This window comes from Histoplasma capsulatum (assembly GCF_000150115.1).
Source record: "Histoplasma capsulatum G186AR genomic scaffold supercont2.13, whole genome shotgun sequence".
NCBI classification, from domain to species: domain Eukaryota; kingdom Fungi; phylum Ascomycota; class Eurotiomycetes; order Onygenales; family Ajellomycetaceae; genus Histoplasma; species Histoplasma capsulatum.
The window spans coordinates 604,680-625,610 of record NW_025544813.1 but is presented as its reverse complement, the minus strand read 5'-3'; the positions used below and the strand labels follow the sequence as shown (position 1 = coordinate 625,610).

The window sequence follows — 20,931 nt, the reverse complement described above, 5'->3', positions numbered from 1 at the left end:
GGTCGTTCCATTCGAAGGGATATATTTCAACCTGAATCTCCCTCTTTTGAATGCGCCCGGATACAGTCGGCGTAGATCGGGTTTTTCATGGCCAGCGTCGGAGATAGAATCGATTTCTTGGCTGGAATGCCAGGTCCAGGATCAAGGAGGTGAAAATATATGCATCGCATTCATCACCCATAGCAGAGCAAAGGTGATCGTAACGGAGCGCCATATCTAGAGGAGACACAACGAATCGCCTGTTGGAAACCCGAACTGTAAAAATAGAACGTCCATGGAATCTTCTGTTGGTACAGCCACAAATTGAAGGAACGGTAACGTCGGAGCTTGCAAGTCAGTTATGGTTTAGCGACAAGATTTGGTAAATGAAGGAACAACAAATTCAAGTATTTGTGAATGAGCTTCCTCGCAACCCCTGCATAAACATACATGCCTTAATCCATAGATAGTGCATATGGAGTAGAAGCCTTGGGAAGTTGTTCCAAAACAAAAAACAAAATAAAAAATCTCCATATTCATGCGATCGGTTCAGAATATCCAGGAGCTTGGGTGTTTGTTGACATGGAGTGTTTATTTTTGGGATGCTCGATGGCGCCGATAAAACGCGTCAGGGGACGTTTAGTTTTATTTAACTATAAACTTTAGCCGCATGGCCGCTGTCATCTCCGCCCAACCACCAACCACCATGGCAATTTCTGTCGAACAGTTGACTCCATCGCACCACTGCGGTTTCTCATCAGTGGAATAACAGTCGCCGTTCTGGACATAACCGCTTCGTTTGCTCCGGCCCCACCGCGAAACCTCGTGTTGATGTGCTCTCTCTGCATCTCTGCCGCCCTCCCCTGCTCCCACCCCCAGACGCCAAATTTCGCCAGCCGAGACAGCCACAACGAGGCGGTATTGAATACATCGCTAATCAAGCCAGCCAGGAATTGCCCACCCCGGCTGCAGACTAACACGCACCTGGAGAAACGGAAGAACCTCCATCGTGGTCTCCACCCCTATCTCCGCCCCTTAGCCAACTTCAGGCGAACACCGATTTTGTGTCACTGAAGAACTTGCCTCCTTGTTCCCCTTAGTCAACCAACCCAGTGCCAGCCAACCCCGTGCCAATTATGGCATCTGCTCTGAGCAAACGCCAACAGGCGCGCAATGAGAGAGCTCTGCAGGAATTGATCAAGTCTGTCCCTGGCAATGACCGGTGCGTGGATTGTCAGGCGAGAAATCCAGGTACGTCCCATTCCCTCTGCTCCTATCTTTTGTCAAGAGACTTGCCTTCGGATACTAACTGCTTGTTTTTCATATAGGATGGGCCAGCTGGAATGTGAGTCCCTTTCCCCTCCCACCATAGCCTCTGTTCTCTTCCATCGTGCAGTTTCGGTTCCCCGAGCCGCCCAGTCATCCCTCGTGTCCAAGACTAGAATATGAATGAATGCCTGAGTTGTTCAGTTATGTTTAAAAGCGAAGTCTAATCAATATTCATTTTGATAGCTGGGCGTATTCCTCTGTGTGCGCTGCGCTACATTACATCGCAAGTTGGGCACGCATATATCGAAGGTTAAGTCGCTGACTATGGATAGCTGGTCGTCAGATCAGGTGGATGTGAGTCGATCCTGATAACGAGGATACCGGTACCCAGCTTCCGTACTTTCGGAATTGCTAATATTTTCAAAAGAACATGAAACGGAATGGCAACGCGGTTGTCAACAAATTATACAACCCGAGAAACGTCAAACCACCTATTCCCATTGATGTCGATGAGGTGGACTCTGCAATGGAAAGATTTATCAGACAAAAGTATGAGTTGAAGGTATTGGAAGATGGACGGCCGAAGCCCCCAAGCAGACATGATCCGAGTTATACCGCTACACAAGGTTCCGACAGGTCGCCCCCACCTCTACCGCCGAAAACGGGAAGACGCTTAGGTTTCGGACTGCGATCCGCGTCTTACAGCAATGCCGTTTCTAGTTCGGAGAAGTCGCCTCCGGGAGAGGACTACGCGTTTTCGACGAATAGACAATCGAGAAACTTTGGAGCTAGCGTTGTGGATTCAGATGGGACATTTGGATCAAAATTAGAAGCACTGCGAGATATGGGGTTCCCAAATCACAAGCGTAATGCAACTATTCTGAGAGGCCTGAATGGAAACATGGATAAGACTATAGAATCGTTGGTTAGGCTAGGAGAAGGTCCTGCACCGCGGTCTAGATCCCAGACTCCAGTCCCAAAGGTGACTCCTACGGCTTCTCAGTTTCCCGAACCCGTCAGAAGCCCGAAATCGACAGATTCGAATAATCCGTTTGATAACCTGGATTCCGCCCCGTCGCGTGCACCATCTGGCTCTGCGGTGAGCCAGGCCGAACAGCAACCTGCCATCACCAATGGCGCTAAATCCTATAATCCATTCGACTTTTTAGGAGCGCAGACAGCCCTAACACAACCCACGCAATCACTAGATCAGTCATTCCAGCAACTCCAAGTGTCACAGCCTTTATTTCCAAACATTACAGGCGGATATCCCAGCCAGCAAGGCCAGATACCATTCCAAAGATCTCAGCAATCCATGACGCCTCCAGTTACTATGTCCTCTCAAAACGGCCTTACCGCATCTCCCGCGCCTATGAACGGCGCCTACAACCCTTTCTTCCAAAATGTACAGCCCGTGCCGGGAAATACAAACAATAACCCCTATTTTGATCAGCCTCCAGGCTTCTCACCAACCAACCCGTTTTTCAATGTCTCTGGCCAAGCTCAACGCTCTCAGTCGCAGACTCTAGCACCAGGAAATGGCGCTGGAAATGCTAATCAATTTCAGCGCTACAGCACCATGCCGGCATTTTCTTCTTCCTCTGCATTCCCCCAACAGCAACAGCCACAACCGCAACAATACGTCCCTCAAGATCAACAGTCATCTTTCAATCCCTTCACCCTACCAACTATCCCGCCATCAAACCCTTCCTACCAGCCTCAATTTGATCTCCAGCCCACGCATCAGACCCTCATGTCCCAACATACTGGCAAAATAGACAAATCCAGCATCCTTGCCTTATATAATTTTTCCCAGCCCCCACCCACGATTCCCGAACAGCCTGCGCAGCAATCAGCGCCCAATTTCACCACACAACCTCAACAGCAGCCACAGCAGCCACAGCAGCAGCAGCAGCACCAAAATTCGGCCGCACCATTCAGCCTCTCCAACTCTAACAGCAGGAACCCATACCACACCGCGCCTCCCAACGCAATGAGCACCCCAGGCGCCGCACTCACCTCAACCTTGGTGGACTCTAGGTCACAAATGGGATTTGCGCCTGCTGGAGTAGGAGGAGGCGCAGGCAGCGGTGGCGGTGGCGTAGGAAATCCGTTCCCAAGAACACATATGAGCCAGGCTAGTGTGGATATTGGCGGGATGCAGAATGGTCGCCATAGTCCGGATGTATTTGCGAGCTTGAGCTCGAGGTATGTGCGGTAGTTGTATTTTTTTTCGGCGGAAAAAGGGCGGGGGAGAAGAGCGGTGGAGAGGGGAGGAGCCGGGGCCCCGCGGGAAAACGGGGAGAGGGAATAGAGTTTGTGGGGGTGGGGGTTGCAGTTGATTGAGGGAATGGTCGGGACTGTTGAATATTACGCCACGCGATATTTATGTTTGCTTGGTTAGGATTGGATCGGATTGTCGTTTGTTGACGGGTACATATTTTTTTCTCTGCATGTTTTTTGTTCCGCTCTATCTCCAGTCGTCTTTTTTTCAACACTGGACCTGGAGCTTTTGTGCTGTCAAACCTATCATTCTTGTTTCGGGATGAGAAATTTCATCCCTGCTCCTTATTCACCAGCATGAACATCATCAATTCTCATCATTTTCTTTCGAAACTCGTCTTGCTGAGAGAGCATTTTTTGGCATTCTCCATTTACCCCCGGGTTCGGATGACTTTTTAATATCCTGTTGCTAACTCTTATACATACTACACGCCGTATTTCAGCGCATTCTTTCTTCCTTTTCTCCATCTTTTGCAGCATACTTTCGATACGTTTTTAACAATTCAACCCGTTCTCCACGCCATTGTGGGTTAGGGAATCCATAACAGTTCAACTCATCATCCCCTTCTGCTAAATTCGACGGTATTGTTTCCTTTACTTAGATCATCACATGGTGGACCACCTCATGGATTGTTTTGGACGTTTCCCACGGTTTAACGCTTTTCATATTTATATATATATATATATATATATATTCATCGCGCCAATAATTTATAAAAACTCAACTCCACGTCTCTTATATATATAACTCTATTCTTGTGGTTATCCCAATATCTCTGCAGGTTACGCGAAATGACTTTGGTTATTCCACGGTTTATGATGATGTGTCCTCCGCAAAGTGCGATTTTGCTGTGCGGATTTTTATATATTTACGTGATGAAGATGTGAGAGATTCGGGTGCTGAATTTAAGCGAGCAGATTCTTTCTTTCTTTCTTTAATTATATTTAATTTTTCTTCAATATCAATATCGAAAGGATTCATGATGGCAGATATTCGTCGTTGAAAGACCATACAATAAACCTGGCTGGATATTCCCAAATAGAACAGCATGTGATATCAGTGAACCGAGAAAATGAAAAAAAAAAAAAAAAAAAAAAAAAGTTATACATGAATAACAAAGAAGAATATATATCGTCTCTCACCCAGGCATAGGTGTAGGCCAAATCAAAGCAAACTATCTAAAAGGGTGATTTATCCTCAACATCCTATCCGTCTCCGATGTATTAAAGAAGAAAAGGCGAGGGAAAAAAAAAAAAAAAAAAGGCCCAGTGCAAAGCTCAAGACCACAACATCCTCTCTGACTTCCCCCTGGACTTTGACTTTTTCACCAACGCATCCCAATCTGGTACCCACGGCGACTCGGTCATCCACTCTGGCCACCTCGTGTGCTTTCTCCGCCCCACCCACGACCACGGCCATGACCACGTCAACTGCCACCGCCTCGCATTCCGCTGCAGCGCCGAGAGCGACGGCCACGACCACGACCAAGAAACCTGGTACCATTTCCTAGATGTTGGCGGAGAGAGGGAAAATGGCCACGTCGTCGGGAGGTAGGATGATGATGATGATGATGATGATGATGGCGATGACGACCACGACCAGGAGGCGGGCAAAAACGACGAACCCAAACCCAAGCTACCCCTCACGCCCGACATTGTCCGGAAAAACGACGATCCCCTCGCCGCCTCCTTCCGAAATCCATCAATGATCTTATCGAACTGTCTCTCGCGTTGCTGCATGTGTCGCTGCCAGCCGGCCTGGTTCAGCAGCTGTGTATGCTCGCGCCATTCCCGCTGGATAGTCTGATCTAGACACCAGACGACGATGTCGCCTTTGCGACGCCAGTCGTCGTGCCAGGCTGTGTTCCAGGTGCGGTAGCATTCGGCGTATGGGGAGCTATGAAGGGAGGTGCGGAGGGTTGGTTCGAGTTGGCCAAAGAAGGCGAGGTAATCCGGCCACAAATGGTGGTGAGGCATTGTAGGATCCTGGGAAGTGTTGGATGATGGGCGATGGTGGGTAAGTTGATTGCTGTTGAGTTGGTAGGAGGGTTTTGAAGGGAAGTGGCGTAGTCCACCTTGCATGTTTTTTTGGAGGAAGGTGGCTGGGTCTTCGTAGAATAGGTCTGCTTCATCTAGGTAAGTGGATTTTTCAGTTGAGTTGAGGTTTACCGGTGGCTCGCAGGATAGGGCCCAAGCGTGGATTCTCGGAAAGATGAGGTGGGAGCGCCAGGGTGTGCTATGGCAAGGCATAAGGAAGCCAATTGTCATAACTGTGGGCATCACGGAGGATGAAGACGAAGAAGAAAAAGAAGAAAGACCTGCAGGGTATCCCAGCTTGGGTGGGGTGTCTCCTAGGTAGTGGCCGACATATTGGGTGCGGAAATAGTCCATGACGTTGAGGACACCTGATGCGTGGGAGAATGTAGTATAGTAGGCAATATAAATGTTTACAAGGGAGAGAAATATCAAAAGGAGTCGTCGGGAGCCGTTTGAGCGGGAGCGAGAGGAGATGGGGGGAAGGAAGAACTTCACTGCAGGCTGAGAGGCAAGGATTATAAGGGCGGGAAGAAGCGGGTAGATGAAGCGAACTTCTTTGTGGGAGACCAGTGAAAGGACGGCCGGCATAAATGTGCAAACAACTGCAAGCCGACACTTAATGGAATTCTGTTGGCTAGTGAGGCTTCTCTGCTTCGCGAACATCGCCTGGAAAAGTCCTATCAGGGAAAAAGGAAGAGTAGTCATGAGGAGGAGTGGGTAGCCCTGAGAGAGGTAGTAATGCCAGTCATTGCGTCCATAAAATATGGCGAGTGACTGGGCGATGTTAAAGTAGAGAAATTTAAAAGGAGGAAATGTCCAGGAACCGTAGTAGACACGGTCCAAAAGCGTCGATATACCGAGCACAAGGGATCTACCGAATTATCAGAAACGTTTTCCATTGGGATAATTGAATTTTGAATAAACGTACCCGGAAAATATAGCTTCATAGCTAAACGTCATAAATTCCTTGATCGTAGGCCTAATGAAGGAAACCGTCCATGCTTGACGGAATGATGCGGGTTTTTTAAACATCGCAAAGGTTGCTAGACACATCCAGATCAAAAGATTGGTTGGGCGGAGAACGCAAGCAAAAGCTGCAAGAAGGAGACATGGCCGCAAACTGTACTTCGGTCAGACTTGATCAAGCCTAAAGTTATCAACTTAGTATACCTGGACACTCCGCTCCGCCCATACCTCTGGGTGGCCGGCTTGTTTCTTGTGCTGTCATTCCTGGAGCTCGCCCTTTGCGGATAAGATAATTCCGACGGCCATCCCCACGGCCATAAATACAATGCGACAACTGTGAGACTCGTCTCAAGGCAATTGGATAATGTCCTTGTCGAACAGAACCACTGCCAGGGACTTAGGACGGTCAACGCGAGCTGCAGGAGAAGTAATTCAGTGTCTGTTATCCAATATCTATGCCGATGTTGGTGCAATCGCATCACTTACAGCGCCCCAGGCTTCATAGCTGCTGTTCCCATAAACCTTCCCGGCCAGCTTCCACGTATAAAAATCCCCCACAGCGGCGAACAGTGCCTGTGTGAGTTTTGGGGCGGCAAGGAGCAAGTTTGCGCGATAAAGAGGCGATATCGAAAGATATCCAGATACCAGGTTAGAAACGTAATAAACAGCCGCGAAGATATACGGATGTATCGAAGACCGCAAGTGATGCCTCCATTCCTAGCGCGATGCCATTAGCTTCACAAAAGAATATAGAGCTATACTCTGCTTGATAAATCCGCACCCAAGTTATCCAAGCACCGCTGTCCCCACCGAACGCAATCTGCCATGCAGGTTCCAACGACTGGAAGAATTCGTCTGGTTGGAAAAAGGTCCTGACGCAAAGTGCGTTTAATGCACGAAATGCAATTAGGAAGAGGAGGATGTTCTGCGGGGTGCCCGAGTCTTTCTGCCTGGGTGAAGAGGCTATGGAGCCGGATTCCGTTTTACTGTCGGCCGTAGTAGAGCGAGCCTTTCGTGGCCGTGTCGACGTCGAAGGCATGGTCGTCCCTTATCACCATCTCGGGACCCGGCTCTGGACACGCCAATCGTGGGGAGTTCGGGGATGGAGCAATGGTCGCGTGTCAAGAAGTTGCTGTGAATGCTGCTAGCGGACCCTGTGAAAAGGACTTTTGTTTTGCAAACTGCGGCGGTTGGATTGGTTGCGGATAAACTTCAACGTCGCACGCTACTGCACTCCCCGGCCAGCGTGAGCGTCTAGCGGGGACGGCATCCTGGATTGCATCCTGGATGGCTGGGACAAAGCAAGATCTCAATGGATATCGTCGGCCATGCCACAGTTTCCGCCGCATTTAAACTCCGATTGATTCCCTCCGCCGAAGAGCATCGTCTGATATCTAAACGCTAGAAGAGCTAACTAAGGTTCACAAGTGTGGTCCGTTCAGAAAGCTAAAAGCTATATAAAACCGCCGCGAGTCCTCACTCTAGTTACATCACTCACAGCCGTCCTCACTATATACCACGCTCAGTTACCACTCAATCATCACCACCATCGTCACCATGTCTCCAATCGCCACTGACAAAGCCGCCGCAGCCTCTGCTCAGACTGCAAAGACAAGCCTGAAGTCGGCCGCCGGCCCAGCTGCGTCTTTCGACCGCTCCCGCTTCCACGCCTCCTCATCCTCCGCCGCTATCAACGCAGAGCATCAGTATGCAGCTCACAACTACCACCCGCTTCCTGTCGTCTTTGCCCGCGCTGCCGGCACTACCGTATGGGATCCTGAGGGGCACTCCTATCTCGATTTTCTCTCCGCCTACTCAGCCGTTAATCAGGGCCACTGCCATCCGGAGTTGGTCAGGGTGTTGGTTGATCAGGCGTCTACCCTCACGCTGAGCTCTCGTGCTTTCTACAATGATGTGTTCCCCAAGTTTGCGGAATTCGTGACGAAGTTCTTCGGTTTCGATATGGTGTTGCCCATGAACACAGGTGCAGAAGCTGTGGAAACCGCGATCAAAATCGCCCGGAAATGGGGCTACAAAACCAAAGGAATTCCTCACAACGAGGCTATAGTCTTGAGCGTGGAGAACAACTTCCATGGACGCACTGTTAGTGAACTAAAATAACCAAGGGCGCTTCTTGCTGTCAACCGCTTTATGTCCCTATCTATGTATATATTTCCTTTTAACTAACAGGGGAGGATTACAGTTTGCGGCAATATCAATGTCATCTGATCCAGAATCAAGAGATAACTATGGCCCTTATTTGCCGCTAATCGGCAGCACGATTCCAGGCACGAACAAACCCATCCCGTTCAATGACAAAGCCGCGCTGCGTGAATCGTTCGAGAAGGCAGGGCCCAATATTGCCGCCTTCTTAGTCGAACCGATCCAGGGTGAGGCTGGCATCGTCGTCCCTGATGATGACTACCTTAGGGAAGCCAGAGCTCTCTGCGACAAACACCGCGCCCTCCTCATTTGTGACGAGATCCAGACCGGCATCGCCCGAACTGGCAAACTACTCTGCCACGAGTGGAGTGGTATCAAGCCAGACCTCGTCCTCCTAGGCAAAGCGATATCCGGCGGCATGTACCCTGTATCCTGTGTCTTGGGGAGCAGGGACGTTATGCTCACAATCGAGCCGGGCACGCATGGCTCCACGTATGGTGGCAATCCGCTCGGTTGCGCCGTCGCCATTCGCGCGCTAGAAATCATCCGCGACGAGAAAATGGTCGAACGAGCGGAGAAGCTTGGCCACCAATTCCGTGCTGGGTTGGCTGCCATAGATAGTCCTATGATCCAGGTAATTCGAGGTAAGGGGCTGTTAAATGCCGTCGTCATCGACGAGTCTAAGACTGGCGGGCACACCGCGTGGGATCTTTGCATATTGATGAAGGAAAAAGGGTTATTGGTACGTCTTTTTTGTCTTTTTTTCCTTCCCTATTCTCCAAAAATAGCTTTTGTTAAACGACTAACCTTTTGCCCTTGTTCTTCTATAGGCAAAACCAACACACCAAAACATTATACGCTTCGCACCACCACTGGTCATCACGGAAGAAGAGCTTAAAAAGGCACTGAACATCATCGATCAGGCCGTCAAGGAACTGCCAACGATGAAGAGTGCGTGAGTTGAGTGAGCGAATCTCTCCGCTCTCAATAACCCCAAAAGAAGCCGGAAAAATAGCCGAAAAAAGATCCGAAAATCCGAAAATCAATGAATTAATGAAACGGAGCGCCTGCAGGTTTGTTTGCATGCAACGAACATTCTATGACGAGTTATTGACGGGATTCCATTCTTATTTGTGCCTGGCCTTCGTTTTTGTTTTGTCTCTTTGTTTGTTTCCTCATCCCCTCTCACATTCCATCTTGCAAATTATCATCATAAAGAGCTTTCAATCTAGTGTCTATGGTGTATACATACTGCCCCAATAAGAAATATTGGCGAACGCTCGCTCTTTCCTTTTTTTTACACGGGTGGACTCTCTGCTCTGGCCTGCAGCCTTGGGTTGGCGACTTTGCTCGGTGGTTTATTTTCCTGTTGCGTTTCCATCCCAGTGGTGACAGATTTTATTGACTTTTATCGTGCCTTGTTTCGCTACGTAACGGCTACTCTACTCTGATATGCCGTGGCTGCGGTATGAGCCCCGCTGGTTATTGCTATTATTTTCATTGTTTATTTATTATGATGGTTTTGCGTGAACATGCGGCAATCCGCCTGTTTTGCTGTACAACATGGGTTAGTAGTTATTATATATACTCATGGTGGCCGGAGAGGGTTTTCTTGGTATAGCCATTTGTTTTTTTTTTTTTTTTTTTTTTTTTTTTTTTTTTTTCTTTGGTTGTCTTTTCCTTCGTTTTTACGAGCGGCATATCTATTACTTGATGCGAAAGGGAGTTGGAGATGTGGGGGTATACATACCTAGTGAATATGATATTTTTGAGAACGGCAATGATGCCGAGAGTGCAAGGGGTTCAGATGAAAAATGCGCCTTGTAATGTACGGTTTCTTAGTTTTTCCCTAGCACCGACACCTTACAATCCCCCCAGCCCTTCTCCTAGCACTGCAATAGGTAGGATATGCTACATGATAACGTCTGGCATACATACAAACCTAATCATTCACCTATCCCCTATCCTCAATGCCCACTGTTTTTCGCTCCCCCCTTTCTTAACCACCCAATGCATCCACTTTACACAATATGCTGGTCGAAATATCCCCTTCTCGACCAATGAGCTTCCAGCAGATAGGCGTTCTCTAATGTGTACTTCTTTCATTTCTCTCTCTAGTGCGAACCCCTGACAACCACCTCCGTCTCCTCGTCCTCCTTCCCACCGCTACCCCACGACCTACGCCCGCACTTCCTCCTCCTCCGCCTCCTCTGCCTCCTCCTACTCCCGCTACTGCTGCTGCTACTGCTTGCTGCTTCTGATGCTGGAGACGGTGTAGTGCGTCGCAGTGAGTGCCTAACGAAGCAAGAGCCGAAATAATGGATCAAGTAGGCAAACACGGACATGAATGCGAGGAGTAGAAAGATGATTAGGACTATGACAATGTCCTTTTGCATTGGAGGCAGTGGTGGTGGTGGTGGTTGATGTTATTGTTCTTGAAGTTACTTGATCCGATTTTGAAGACGCTGCGTATCTGGTGATTTAGCATTCATTCTTTTCTTATAGGTCTTTTAATATTTCTTATTTTTTATTTTATTTTATTTTATTTTATTTTATTTATTTATTTATTTAATTTTTTTTTTCGTTAACTTACTCCTTGTTTCACAATACTCTCCCTTCTTGTCTGCGGTTTGTGTCTCTTATGAATTTATTAATCCCTTTTCCGCCCCGTTTTTAATAGGATGGATGGTCTTTCGCTTTCTTATACCTGCGAAGAAGAGGTTGAATACCCCGTAACGACTGCTTGTGTGGTTCGAGAGGTAAGCGAGACGATATTTCCGATGCGTAGGGAAAATCCACCAGAGTATTGCTGAGATTCGAGGAAAGAGAAACGAATTCCCAGATGGACAGATAACTTATCTGGTACTCTCTAACGCAGGGCTTTCTTTCAGGAAGGAAGAATGAGAGCTGCAATACCTCCAACATCCAGAGCAAGTCCCCAATCGCGAGTTATGGCAGCCTCGTAGTGTGGAACGACAACACATCCAAATGAATGTAAATTATAGTTCCTTCCGAAATCCGCGACACAGCACGGCAAGAAACTCTCTCGGCGTTGTGCATGTTGCCAATCCTCAAGTAATAGATATCAATAAGGTTAAGTTCACTTGACATGGTAGAAAAGAATCTGTAGAAGGCTTTTCTTATGACGTAAACGCGAAGTAAGCATGAAGCGAAGGGCAACGGTTGAGTGAGGGAAATTCTTTCTTCCGCGTTCAGCGAAGATATGAGATTCAAGTTGTCTGGAAGGAAATACGCAAAGGGAAAGAATCAAATTTTATAACCTCTGAAGCCCAAAGTATTTGATAAATCCCGGAAGTCAAAATATGCTGCGGAGAACAGCACGGGAGGCCAGGATTGGTGCCTTGCCAGCTGAAGCTGCTGGGAAGGACGTGAAATAGAGCCCAGGGGCCCACGAACAAGCATAGAAGATTCTTGTGTATTTGACATTCGATTTTCACGCATCAGGTACGTGGGACATATTTCGTGCCCCCGCTTCGATAAGGCACGGAAAAGGGAAGAAAAGAAAGTAAACAGCGGAAATGAACGCTAAGTTTTCTTCATATGGATTGTTATATAGCAGGGCTCCTTGCTTGGAGGCTTAAAAAACCATATGGTGAGTCCGCGGCCAGGGTTCTTTTGGATGTAGTATTTTGTGTGCGTTTGTATGATGGCAAGTGAAGTGGTTGTACATGTACATTACAGTACATTTGATTCCGCATCGCCTTCCCATCGAACCTAGGAAACCAATGATAGGTATTCGGCCAGGCACATATACGAGAGTGGCTTTCAAAATCAAATTCCTCAAGGAGCCAACGCAATTGTTCTGATCAGTTTTCGTGTTGTATCTTCAAGTATGGATGCCTAGGGAGTTGTGTGGAGATATTCATCTCCATGACGATTTGTTTCAAGTTTTGCCCGTAAATCGCTCCCTTGAAGATAAGATAGAAATGGAACTGGTGCCTGTTCACTGGTAGGCGTGATTCCCAAACTATCACATATGCAGCCCGCAAGCGGCTTCCGGTGTGTATTGGAGGAAAGGAGAGTGAAGGTTTGTGTTTCGGCTAGGGCAAGAGTTCCAGGTCTCGGCAAATTTAGCATCACGATGCATGATGCTGAAAAGTCTGATTGTCTTCAGTAAGCTCTGGTCCCTGCTTTGCATCTATGGATAGTTTGAGAAATAGTAAGAGTGTTGATGTCCTGTATCCCCTCGTCTGGCCGCGAGGACACAATTAGTGTATTTTTTAGTGTGTACATTAGTGTATTAAATATATGAAGGTTACTGGGCCATATGAGAGATCAGCTGTATTGATGTGTTTTAGTGTAATTTATGTAATCTATTTGATCTAGTCAACTAACTAGTCCTAATTAATATGATCAGAATGGAACTTCTTTCAATATCCTCTCTTCAAGCAGAGAGCAATATTACTACATGCTGCACAACTATATCTTTGCAATAAGATAGCACTATAACCATTAGATTATCCAAAAAGCTAACATAATCATTTGTTAAATGGTTGTGCTCATAGTATCTGTGGGTGTGGTGGTGTGGCCACTCAACCCACCATCTATCTATACACTGACAGATTGCTTTCACTTTGCATCTATTTTTGTACTATCTAATAAAAAAAATTAGTCAATCTGATTAAAAGAAGCATTAAGAAATTGAAGATTATCTATAGAAGTCATATTTCTTTCTCAAAGCAGAGTGATCAGAGTGATAAGAAGATCATGAATATGAATGAATCAAGATAAGAAGATAGCAGATTACTAAAATAGTGAAGCAGTATCAACAAATCAGATTATATAGAATTTAGTATGAAGAATTATTGGTTGGTACATCAGAACTAACAGCTTAGTTGTTACACTAATTGTATTGCACTAATTGTGTCCTCGCGGCCAGACGAGGGGATAGTATCACCTCATCGCCTTTAGGAATCGTGTTTTGGAGGTTTCCATAAATCGTATTTGGCTCGGCAAATATCCTGTGGGGCGGGCGGGGGTTAACATGGAGTACCCAGCCCGACATTGCCTTCACTTCGCGAAACATACCAACTCCTCACTGAACATAAATTGTTAGAGTTCGGCAACTGTTTGTGGGGATTTTTCCTCAGTCGAGGTTGGAGCGTGTTGCGTGCGTCTCTCAAATGAAATATCCCCTTACCCTCTCCTCCCCTCGCTTACTTTCGCCGCCCGTTTGCTTCGAAGACCAACACGATTTTTAATGGGCGATCGATCGTACTCTTGTTTCCCTCATCCAATATCCCAAAGGAAACACAGTATTGCTTTATCCCTGTTGTCCGAATGGTGTCGGTATTCCATTGTCTTGGCGTTGGTTAACTCATACAACACCTGTTACTTGGATTTAAGACAAATAGGGAAATTCTTGCGCGTCAGCAAATATTATGGACGCTTATCTTTTCCAACAAACCCGTTCTGCGGGAGACGTCGAGCCGGAAATGAGTACGGCAATTTCTTTCAAGTCGAATTGTAAAATACCCCGATATATTGGCCGGAAGAAGGCGACCAGAGGTTGCCCTGACGTCCTTTGCTATTTGGGCCGAGTCCCTGGCTGGACATGACAATAAAAAGATTGGATCAAGTTCTTTTGCTTAACTGGTTTCTCTACATCCTTTTTTCAATTGTAAAATCTTCCATATAGGTGGAACAGTGGCAATGCTTGCCACGTCCACCAAGAGGAGCAGTATCTTTCCCTCGTCATAATTGAAAGAATAGATAAAGTTACCCATAATTCTCTAGATCAGGAAGGTTTTCGATAGTGAGTATCGAGACAACTCGTCCGTCGGTTATGACCAGCACGAAACCATGTAAGCACGGAGGAGCCGACCGACGATGGCTACCTGCCAAACACATAACCCTATCTGTCAATTAGAAAATAGACATGACATTACTAATCTATGAAACATGCCACGTCCCAAGGCCGAGTGCGGGTTACAGTTGAACGTGGTTTATTAAAAGTTGAACATGGTTTAAAAAAAGTGGGTCTGAAAAATAAACCATGCTCAGCTCTTCACTTCTCACTAAAATATACACACACTAAACATCTTTTACACACTCTCACTTTATATTACTAATTAGCTCTTATTTAGTTCTTCTACTTCAATATCTGAGGCTTTTCAACATATGAAAAGCAGTTATGAATTAGAATTAGTGATCTAGAGTTAGAATCCAGGTTAGCTAGGAATTAGAGCTCTGAGAAATATGATAAAATCACTGTGCTCAACACATTTGAAGAGGTGTGAGAGATGTGTGGGAGATATGGCTAGCGCATGTAGTTTTAATGAGGGGTTGACATGGTTTATGGTCAAAACCACACTGAAGATTATTCCAGCCCAAAAAATTAACCATGTTCAACTTTTTATTAACCACATTCAACTGTACGCCCTCTGTGCCCAACAAAAGATGCTCCATCGCTGACAAATTCGTGGCTCACGGCACCGCCTCGGAACAATGTCCACCCCGACTCCGGTGCATAAACCCAATCCGCGGGAATCTCGGAGCAAGTAATGCAGGAGAACGGGCTCCAACCATGCAACCATGCAACCATGGATGGCAGGCGGCTGCTGAGGGTCCAAAACCTCCGACCGACGGATTAGTCTTCGGACTAGCAATGCTTGGTGCATTTTACGAGCTTTTGCAACTCCCAAGTGGAGGCCTCGAACGCCTCCAATGTCAAACAATGTCCTCAAGCGAGAAAGGGAGGGCAAGCGGGTTTGAAGAAAAGTGCTTTTCCGCGCTCAAGGCAAATAAATGGCCATTGAGCCATAGTGAAACAAATGGCCCGTTTCCGCCATTGGATTTCGCTGTTGACCGTCTAGTGAGGATGTCCGTCCCGTCTCTCAACTGGGCGTTGAGTGGAGATGTTACTGCCTATGAACCTAGGCATCTCCGTCGGTCGCGATTTCTTTTCCTCCTCTCCCGGTATGAACACTAGTGTAAAAGGCAATGCCTGCGGTTCCGTTTACCCCAGATGTTTTGTGCTCACATGTCCCCCTTCATTATTAATAACAAAAAGGCAGCCTAGATGACTCGGAGATAACAGACCTTGGACTCCTTCTTTTACATCTCTCCTCTGCCATGGTCTCTTTCTTTTTCCGAATTTTGTCCTGTGGGGGTTCATATGCAGCGAGACAAAGTGCTTCTGCCCCAAGATGACTGTCGATGGAGAAGAAAAGCGGGATGATGGTATGGGAACATGGGATAAATCTTCTCCATTCGTAGAACCGACGGATCCAGCGACTGCGAGACAAAAAACAGGATCCGATGCCACAGTCGAGCTTCGGAACAGCAAAGAGCTAGACGTTCCCCCAAGCTCTTCACACTCCGAAGGCAGCAAGCTTTCCGAACAGAGGCAAGCTGCCGAATCGGCCAAGCCGCCGAGAAGATGGTCCCAAAGGTTAAATCCATTCCGATGGCGTCAGATACCCCCCGTGCCTACAGAAAGGACTGTATCCAAAGAGTATGGAGCTGGATATCTGAGCTTGGTGACATTTCACTGGATATCTTCGTTAATGACGGCAAGTAATTTCCCCTCTATAGATATAGAAGCAACCCAGATAGCAATAAGAAAAAAACACCTTGCGCTCTTGGATCTGTCATCACCGGGACCTTTGCAGGATGCTTTCCGCTAACCTTTCTTAGACAGGATATCTGCGACCCTTAGAAGTCCAGGATATCTGGTTGGTGAATCCGGATAGGTCGGTGGATGTTCTTGTAGTCAAACTTGAACGGTCATTCCAGAATTGTGTTCGCAGGGGCGATCGCTATCCACTCTTATGGGCAATATACGAAAACTTCAAAGTCGAATTTTGGGTGGGCGGCATCTGTGCATTGTTCTCGAATCTGCTCCAGGTCATGACACCCTTCACTTCACGGTATCTCATCCAATTTGCAGCAGATGCATATCTCGCGAAACACGCTGGCAAGCCTGGCCCACAGCTGGGACGTGGCATTGGAATCGTCATTGGGATCTGCTTTATGCAAACCTGCCAGAGTCTTGGTGCAGCGCAGTTCTTCTATCGAGGAATGATCGTCGGAGCCCAAAGCCGTGCTGTCCTTATCAATATGATATTTTCCAAAGCTTTGAAACTTTCCGGCCGTGCGAAAGCGGGTGGTAAAGCTACGGCGGAAAGCTCAGAAAATCAAGGTTCAAAGGGCACAGCCGAGGAATCGGAATCTCTTCGCGCAGCCCGTGATGGGATTCTCAAGGGTAGATTCCAAAAGAAACCGGGGAAGGCTAACGGCCCCAAGGTAACACCGGACGCTGCTACGGGCATTGCCGGTGATGGCGTTGGATGGAGTAACGGCAGGATCATCACCCTAATGAGCGTGGACGTGGATCGCATTGATAGAGCTCTTGAGTTGTTTCATCTACTTTGGACCTCTCCCATACTGGTCGTAGTCGCTCTAATCGTCCTTGTGGTTAATATAGGCTATAGCGCTCTTTCTGGATATGCGCTGTTACTGACCGGGTTACCGTTTGTCACCTACTCTGTCCGTTCCCTTATCAGACGACGAAAGAAGATAAACAAAATGACGGATGAACGCGTTTCTCTTACCCAGGAAATCCTGACGGCTGTCAGATTCGTTAAGCTTTTCGGCTGGGAGAGCAGCTTTCTGAGGCGACTGAATGACATTCGGCAACGCGAAATTCACGCCATCCAAGTCATTTTGTCCATACGAAACGCTATTCTCTGTGTATCTCTGTCACTTCCTGGGTTCGCATCTATGTTGGCCTTTATAACCTACTCTCTATCGAACCACGTACTGTCTCCTGCCCCGATATTCTCATCGCTCGCACTCTTTAATGCTCTCCGCATGCCGTTGAACATGCTTCCTCTTGTGCTCGGTCAGGTAACGGATGCGTGGACGGCCCTTGGACGAATTCAAGAGTTCCTCCTTGCGGAGGAGCAACAAGCGGACATACAACAAGACACGTCCTTGGCTCCTGCCATTAAAGTTGAGGATGCGTCATTTGCCTGGGAGCGTTTACCTACCGATGCAGCAAGGGAGGCCGACAGGAAAGACGAGAAAAGAATGAGGAGGTGCAAGGAAGTGAACGAGTCAACCTCGCCTGCCCAGGGAAACTCTACGTGTGATCTTCCAATCGAACCTTTCGAACTCAAAGATTTTACTTTTGAGATCGGCCGTAATGAACTTATTGCGGTCATCGGAACAGTTGGCTGTGGTAAAAGCTCGCTTTTATCAGCCTTGGCCGGAGAAATGCGATTGACAAGGGGCAACGTTACCATGAATGCTACACGGGCTTTCTGCCCCCAGTACGCTTGGATTCAGAACGCCACTGCGAAAGATAATATACTTTTTGGTAAAAGATATGACGACGTATGGTATAATAAAGTTGTAGATGCCTGCGCTCTGAGAACTGATTTCGACATGCTACCAGCCTACGATGCGACGGAAATTGGCGAACGTGGAATAACAGTGTCGGGAGGACAGAAGCAGAGGCTTAATATCGCTCGGGGTATTTATTTTGATGCGGATGTCATCCTCATGGACGATCCATTATCAGCCGTGGATGCCCATGTTGGCCGCCATATCATGGATAACGCTATATGCGGGCTGCTTAAAGACAAATGTCGAATACTTGCAACACACCAACTTCATGTCCTCAGCCGATGCGATCGTATTATATTGATGGATGGCGGTCGTATATCTTCCATCGATACTTTCGACAACCTTATGCGTGACAATGAGGCGTTTCGTCAGCTGTTAGCGACTACGTCCCAGGAGGAGGATACTTCAAAGAATGGAAGCGACAGGGAGGATGGCATTGAAGCTGCAAGTGTGGAAATGCCGAAAAATAAATCCAAAACATCGAAACCGTTGGCTCTGATGCAGCAGGAAGACCGAGCAGTTAGTTCAGTTGACTGGGAAGTGTGGAGGGCATATATCGCGTCGTTTGGCCTGATAATAAATGGTCCGTTCATCGTTTTGACACTGATTCTCTGCAGCGCAGGAAATATAGTAACGAGCTTGTGGCTTTCATTCTGGACCTCAGACGAGTTCGGCCTGTCAACTGGCCAGTATATCGGTGTATACGCTGGACTGGCCGGCATCCAGCTGTGCCTCATATTTGCATTCTCTACGACTCTGTCAGTGAGCGGAACGAATGCGAGCAGGGTAATGTTTCAAAAGGCGATGACGCGAGTTTTAAGGGCTCCCATGGCGTTTTTCGACACCACCCCCATGGGTCGTATTGTCAACCGATTTTCCCACGACGTTCACACCATGGACAACGACCTGACAGAAACAATGCGGATTTACTATCTCACCCTCTCCCTGATTATATCCATTCTGATTTTGATCATCGTGTTCTTTCACTATGTAAGTCATGCGGATATTTCTTTTCCTTTTTCCTTATCTTGGATTGAGCTCACCGTTTCTCCTATAGTTTGCTGTGGCTCTTGGCCCTCTTTTCATATTATTCCTGATAGCAGCAAACTATTATCGAGCATCGGCCCGAGAAATGAAACGACATGAGGCCGTCCTCCGTTCCACTGTTTTCGCCCAGTTCAGCGAGGGTATCTCGGGAATTTCATCGATTAGAGCGTACGGCGTACAGGCCCACTTCCTTCGTCGGCTCCGTGCAGCACTTGATGATATGGACAGCGCGTATTTTCTTACATTCGCGAACCAAAGATGGCTAAGCGTCAGATTAGATGCTATCGGCATTTTCATGGTTTTTGTCACCGGTATCTTAGTAGTAACGTCGAGATTCAATGTTTCACCAAGCATATCAGGACTTGTGCTGTCTCATATTCTCGCCATATCACAGATGTTACAGTTCACCATTCGTTGTCTAGCTGATGTTGAAAACAGCATGAATGCCACTGAGCGCATTCACCACTATGGAACAAAGCTGGAGGAGGAAGCGCCACAACATCTGCTCGAATTGGATAGCCAATGGCCGCAACAAGGCAGAATTTCATTTTCCAATGTGGAAATGCGATATCGGCCAGGCCTTCCATTGGTTTTGCAGGGACTGACTATGGATATCCGAGGCGGCGAGCATATCGGGATCGTTGGTCGGACAGGGGCCGGCAAATCAACTATCACGTCAACCCTGTTCCGAATGACAGAGCTCTCTGGGGGGACTATCAAAATTGACGACATAGACATAGCCACTGTCGGTCTACATGACCTGCGGTCTCGACTCGCCATCATCCCGCAGGATCCTGCATTATTCCACGGTACTATCCGATCTAATCTTGATCCCTTTAACGAGCACACCGATTTGAAGTTATGGTCCGCACTTAGAAAAGCCGACTTAGTCGGTCAAGATACACCGTCAGACTCTTCAACTGACCAAATCAACTCATCACCAACGGCCAGACAACCCCAACAGCGCATCAACCTCGATACCGTGGTCGAAGAGGAAGGATTGAATTTCTCACTGGGCCAACGGCAACTCATGGCGTTAGCACGCGCTCTTGTTCGTGACTCGCGCATCATTGTCTGTGACGAAGCAACTTCCTCAGTTGATTTTGAAACGGATCGGAAGATTCAGAAGACGATGTCGCAGGGGTTCAAAGGGAAGACATTGCTGTGTATCGCGCATCGATTGCGGACGGTCATCAACTACGATCGCATTTGTGTGATGGACCAGGGACGCATTGTTGAATTTGACGAGCCGCTGAAGTTGTGGGAGAAGCCTGGTGGGGTGTTTCGAGGCATGTGCGATCGGAGTGGGATTCTGGGGGAGGATTTTTTGGTTGGGTTTGACGAATGATCAAGAATAGCTATCCCACATTTATATAGAGATCCAGGACATATAGACATATGTTATAAAATCCCAACGAGGAATTTATGTAGTTTGCATCTTGTGGCGGTCTCTATTGTCAGGAATGCTTAGGCCTGGCCAAGGATGCCATAAATGCACAAGGAGAAACAGATCTGTTCCGCTCGTTATATCACCGCACTTATGAGGCTATGAGGCATGACAAACATAATGTAGTTATAAGTTTCTCATATTGGTGGGGCGATTCCACCGATCCACCTTTATCCCAGGATTCTTTAACTTCGCCAACCATCTACTATGTATGGAGGTAGTCGAGCACTGTACGTGGTTTAGTACCATCCCACTGTTTTAGTACGATAGGATACGTTGGTAAATGAAGTGCTGCGGAATTTCCTCCTAGCGAGTGATTAACTTAAAGGTCCAATTTACACTACTACCAAAACCTCGTGGGTAAAAAG

General features: G+C 47.4%; 6 protein-coding genes across 6 annotated transcripts; 4 read left to right on the top strand and 2 right to left on the bottom strand.

The window, feature by feature from the left end:
- Positions 1-1,115: 1,115 nt before the first annotated feature.
- HCBG_08170 (UBA domain-containing protein) lies at positions 1,116-3,469 on the top strand (the record flags this gene model as incomplete). Its single annotated transcript, XM_045435219.1, has 3 exons — positions 1,116-1,201; positions 1,308-1,407; positions 1,676-3,469. The coding sequence occupies 3 exons, from the start codon at positions 1,116-1,118 to the stop codon at positions 3,467-3,469; spliced, it is 1,980 nt and encodes a 659-aa protein (XP_045284525.1).
- Positions 3,470-4,809: 1,340 nt separating this feature from the next.
- HCBG_08169 (GPI mannosyltransferase) lies at positions 4,810-7,573 on the bottom strand (the record flags this gene model as incomplete). Its single annotated transcript, XM_045435218.1, has 4 exons — positions 4,810-6,439; positions 6,763-6,950; positions 7,021-7,251; positions 7,316-7,573. 4 exons carry the CDS (start codon positions 7,571-7,573, stop codon positions 4,810-4,812), a joined length of 2,307 nt encoding a protein of 768 aa, XP_045284524.1.
- Positions 7,574-8,043: 470 nt separating this feature from the next.
- HCBG_08168 (ornithine aminotransferase) lies at positions 8,044-9,677 on the top strand (the record flags this gene model as incomplete). Its single annotated transcript, XM_045435217.1, has 3 exons — positions 8,044-8,637; positions 8,738-9,439; positions 9,528-9,677. The coding sequence occupies 3 exons, from the start codon at positions 8,092-8,094 to the stop codon at positions 9,654-9,656; spliced, it is 1,377 nt and encodes a 458-aa protein (XP_045284523.1).
- A 531-nt stretch (positions 9,678-10,208) lies between these two features.
- HCBG_08167 (uncharacterized protein) lies at positions 10,209-11,093 on the bottom strand (the record flags this gene model as incomplete). The annotated part of the gene is made up of 3 exons (XM_045435216.1): positions 10,209-10,251; positions 10,408-10,447; positions 10,823-11,093. 3 exons carry the CDS (start codon positions 11,091-11,093, stop codon positions 10,209-10,211), a joined length of 354 nt encoding a protein of 117 aa, XP_045284522.1.
- A 3,968-nt stretch (positions 11,094-15,061) lies between these two features.
- Positions 15,062-15,649, top strand: HCBG_08166 (uncharacterized protein; the record flags this gene model as incomplete). The annotated part of the gene is made up of 1 exon (XM_045435215.1): positions 15,062-15,649. One exon carries the CDS (start codon positions 15,062-15,064, stop codon positions 15,647-15,649), a length of 588 nt encoding a protein of 195 aa, XP_045284521.1.
- A 217-nt stretch (positions 15,650-15,866) lies between these two features.
- HCBG_08165 (ABC protein) lies at positions 15,867-20,464 on the top strand (the record flags this gene model as incomplete). The annotated part of the gene is made up of 4 exons (XM_045435214.1): positions 15,867-16,199; positions 16,357-18,652; positions 18,701-19,059; positions 19,127-20,464. 4 exons carry the CDS (start codon positions 15,867-15,869, stop codon positions 20,462-20,464), a joined length of 4,326 nt encoding a protein of 1,441 aa, XP_045284520.1.
- Between the last annotated feature and the right edge of the window lie 467 nt (positions 20,465-20,931).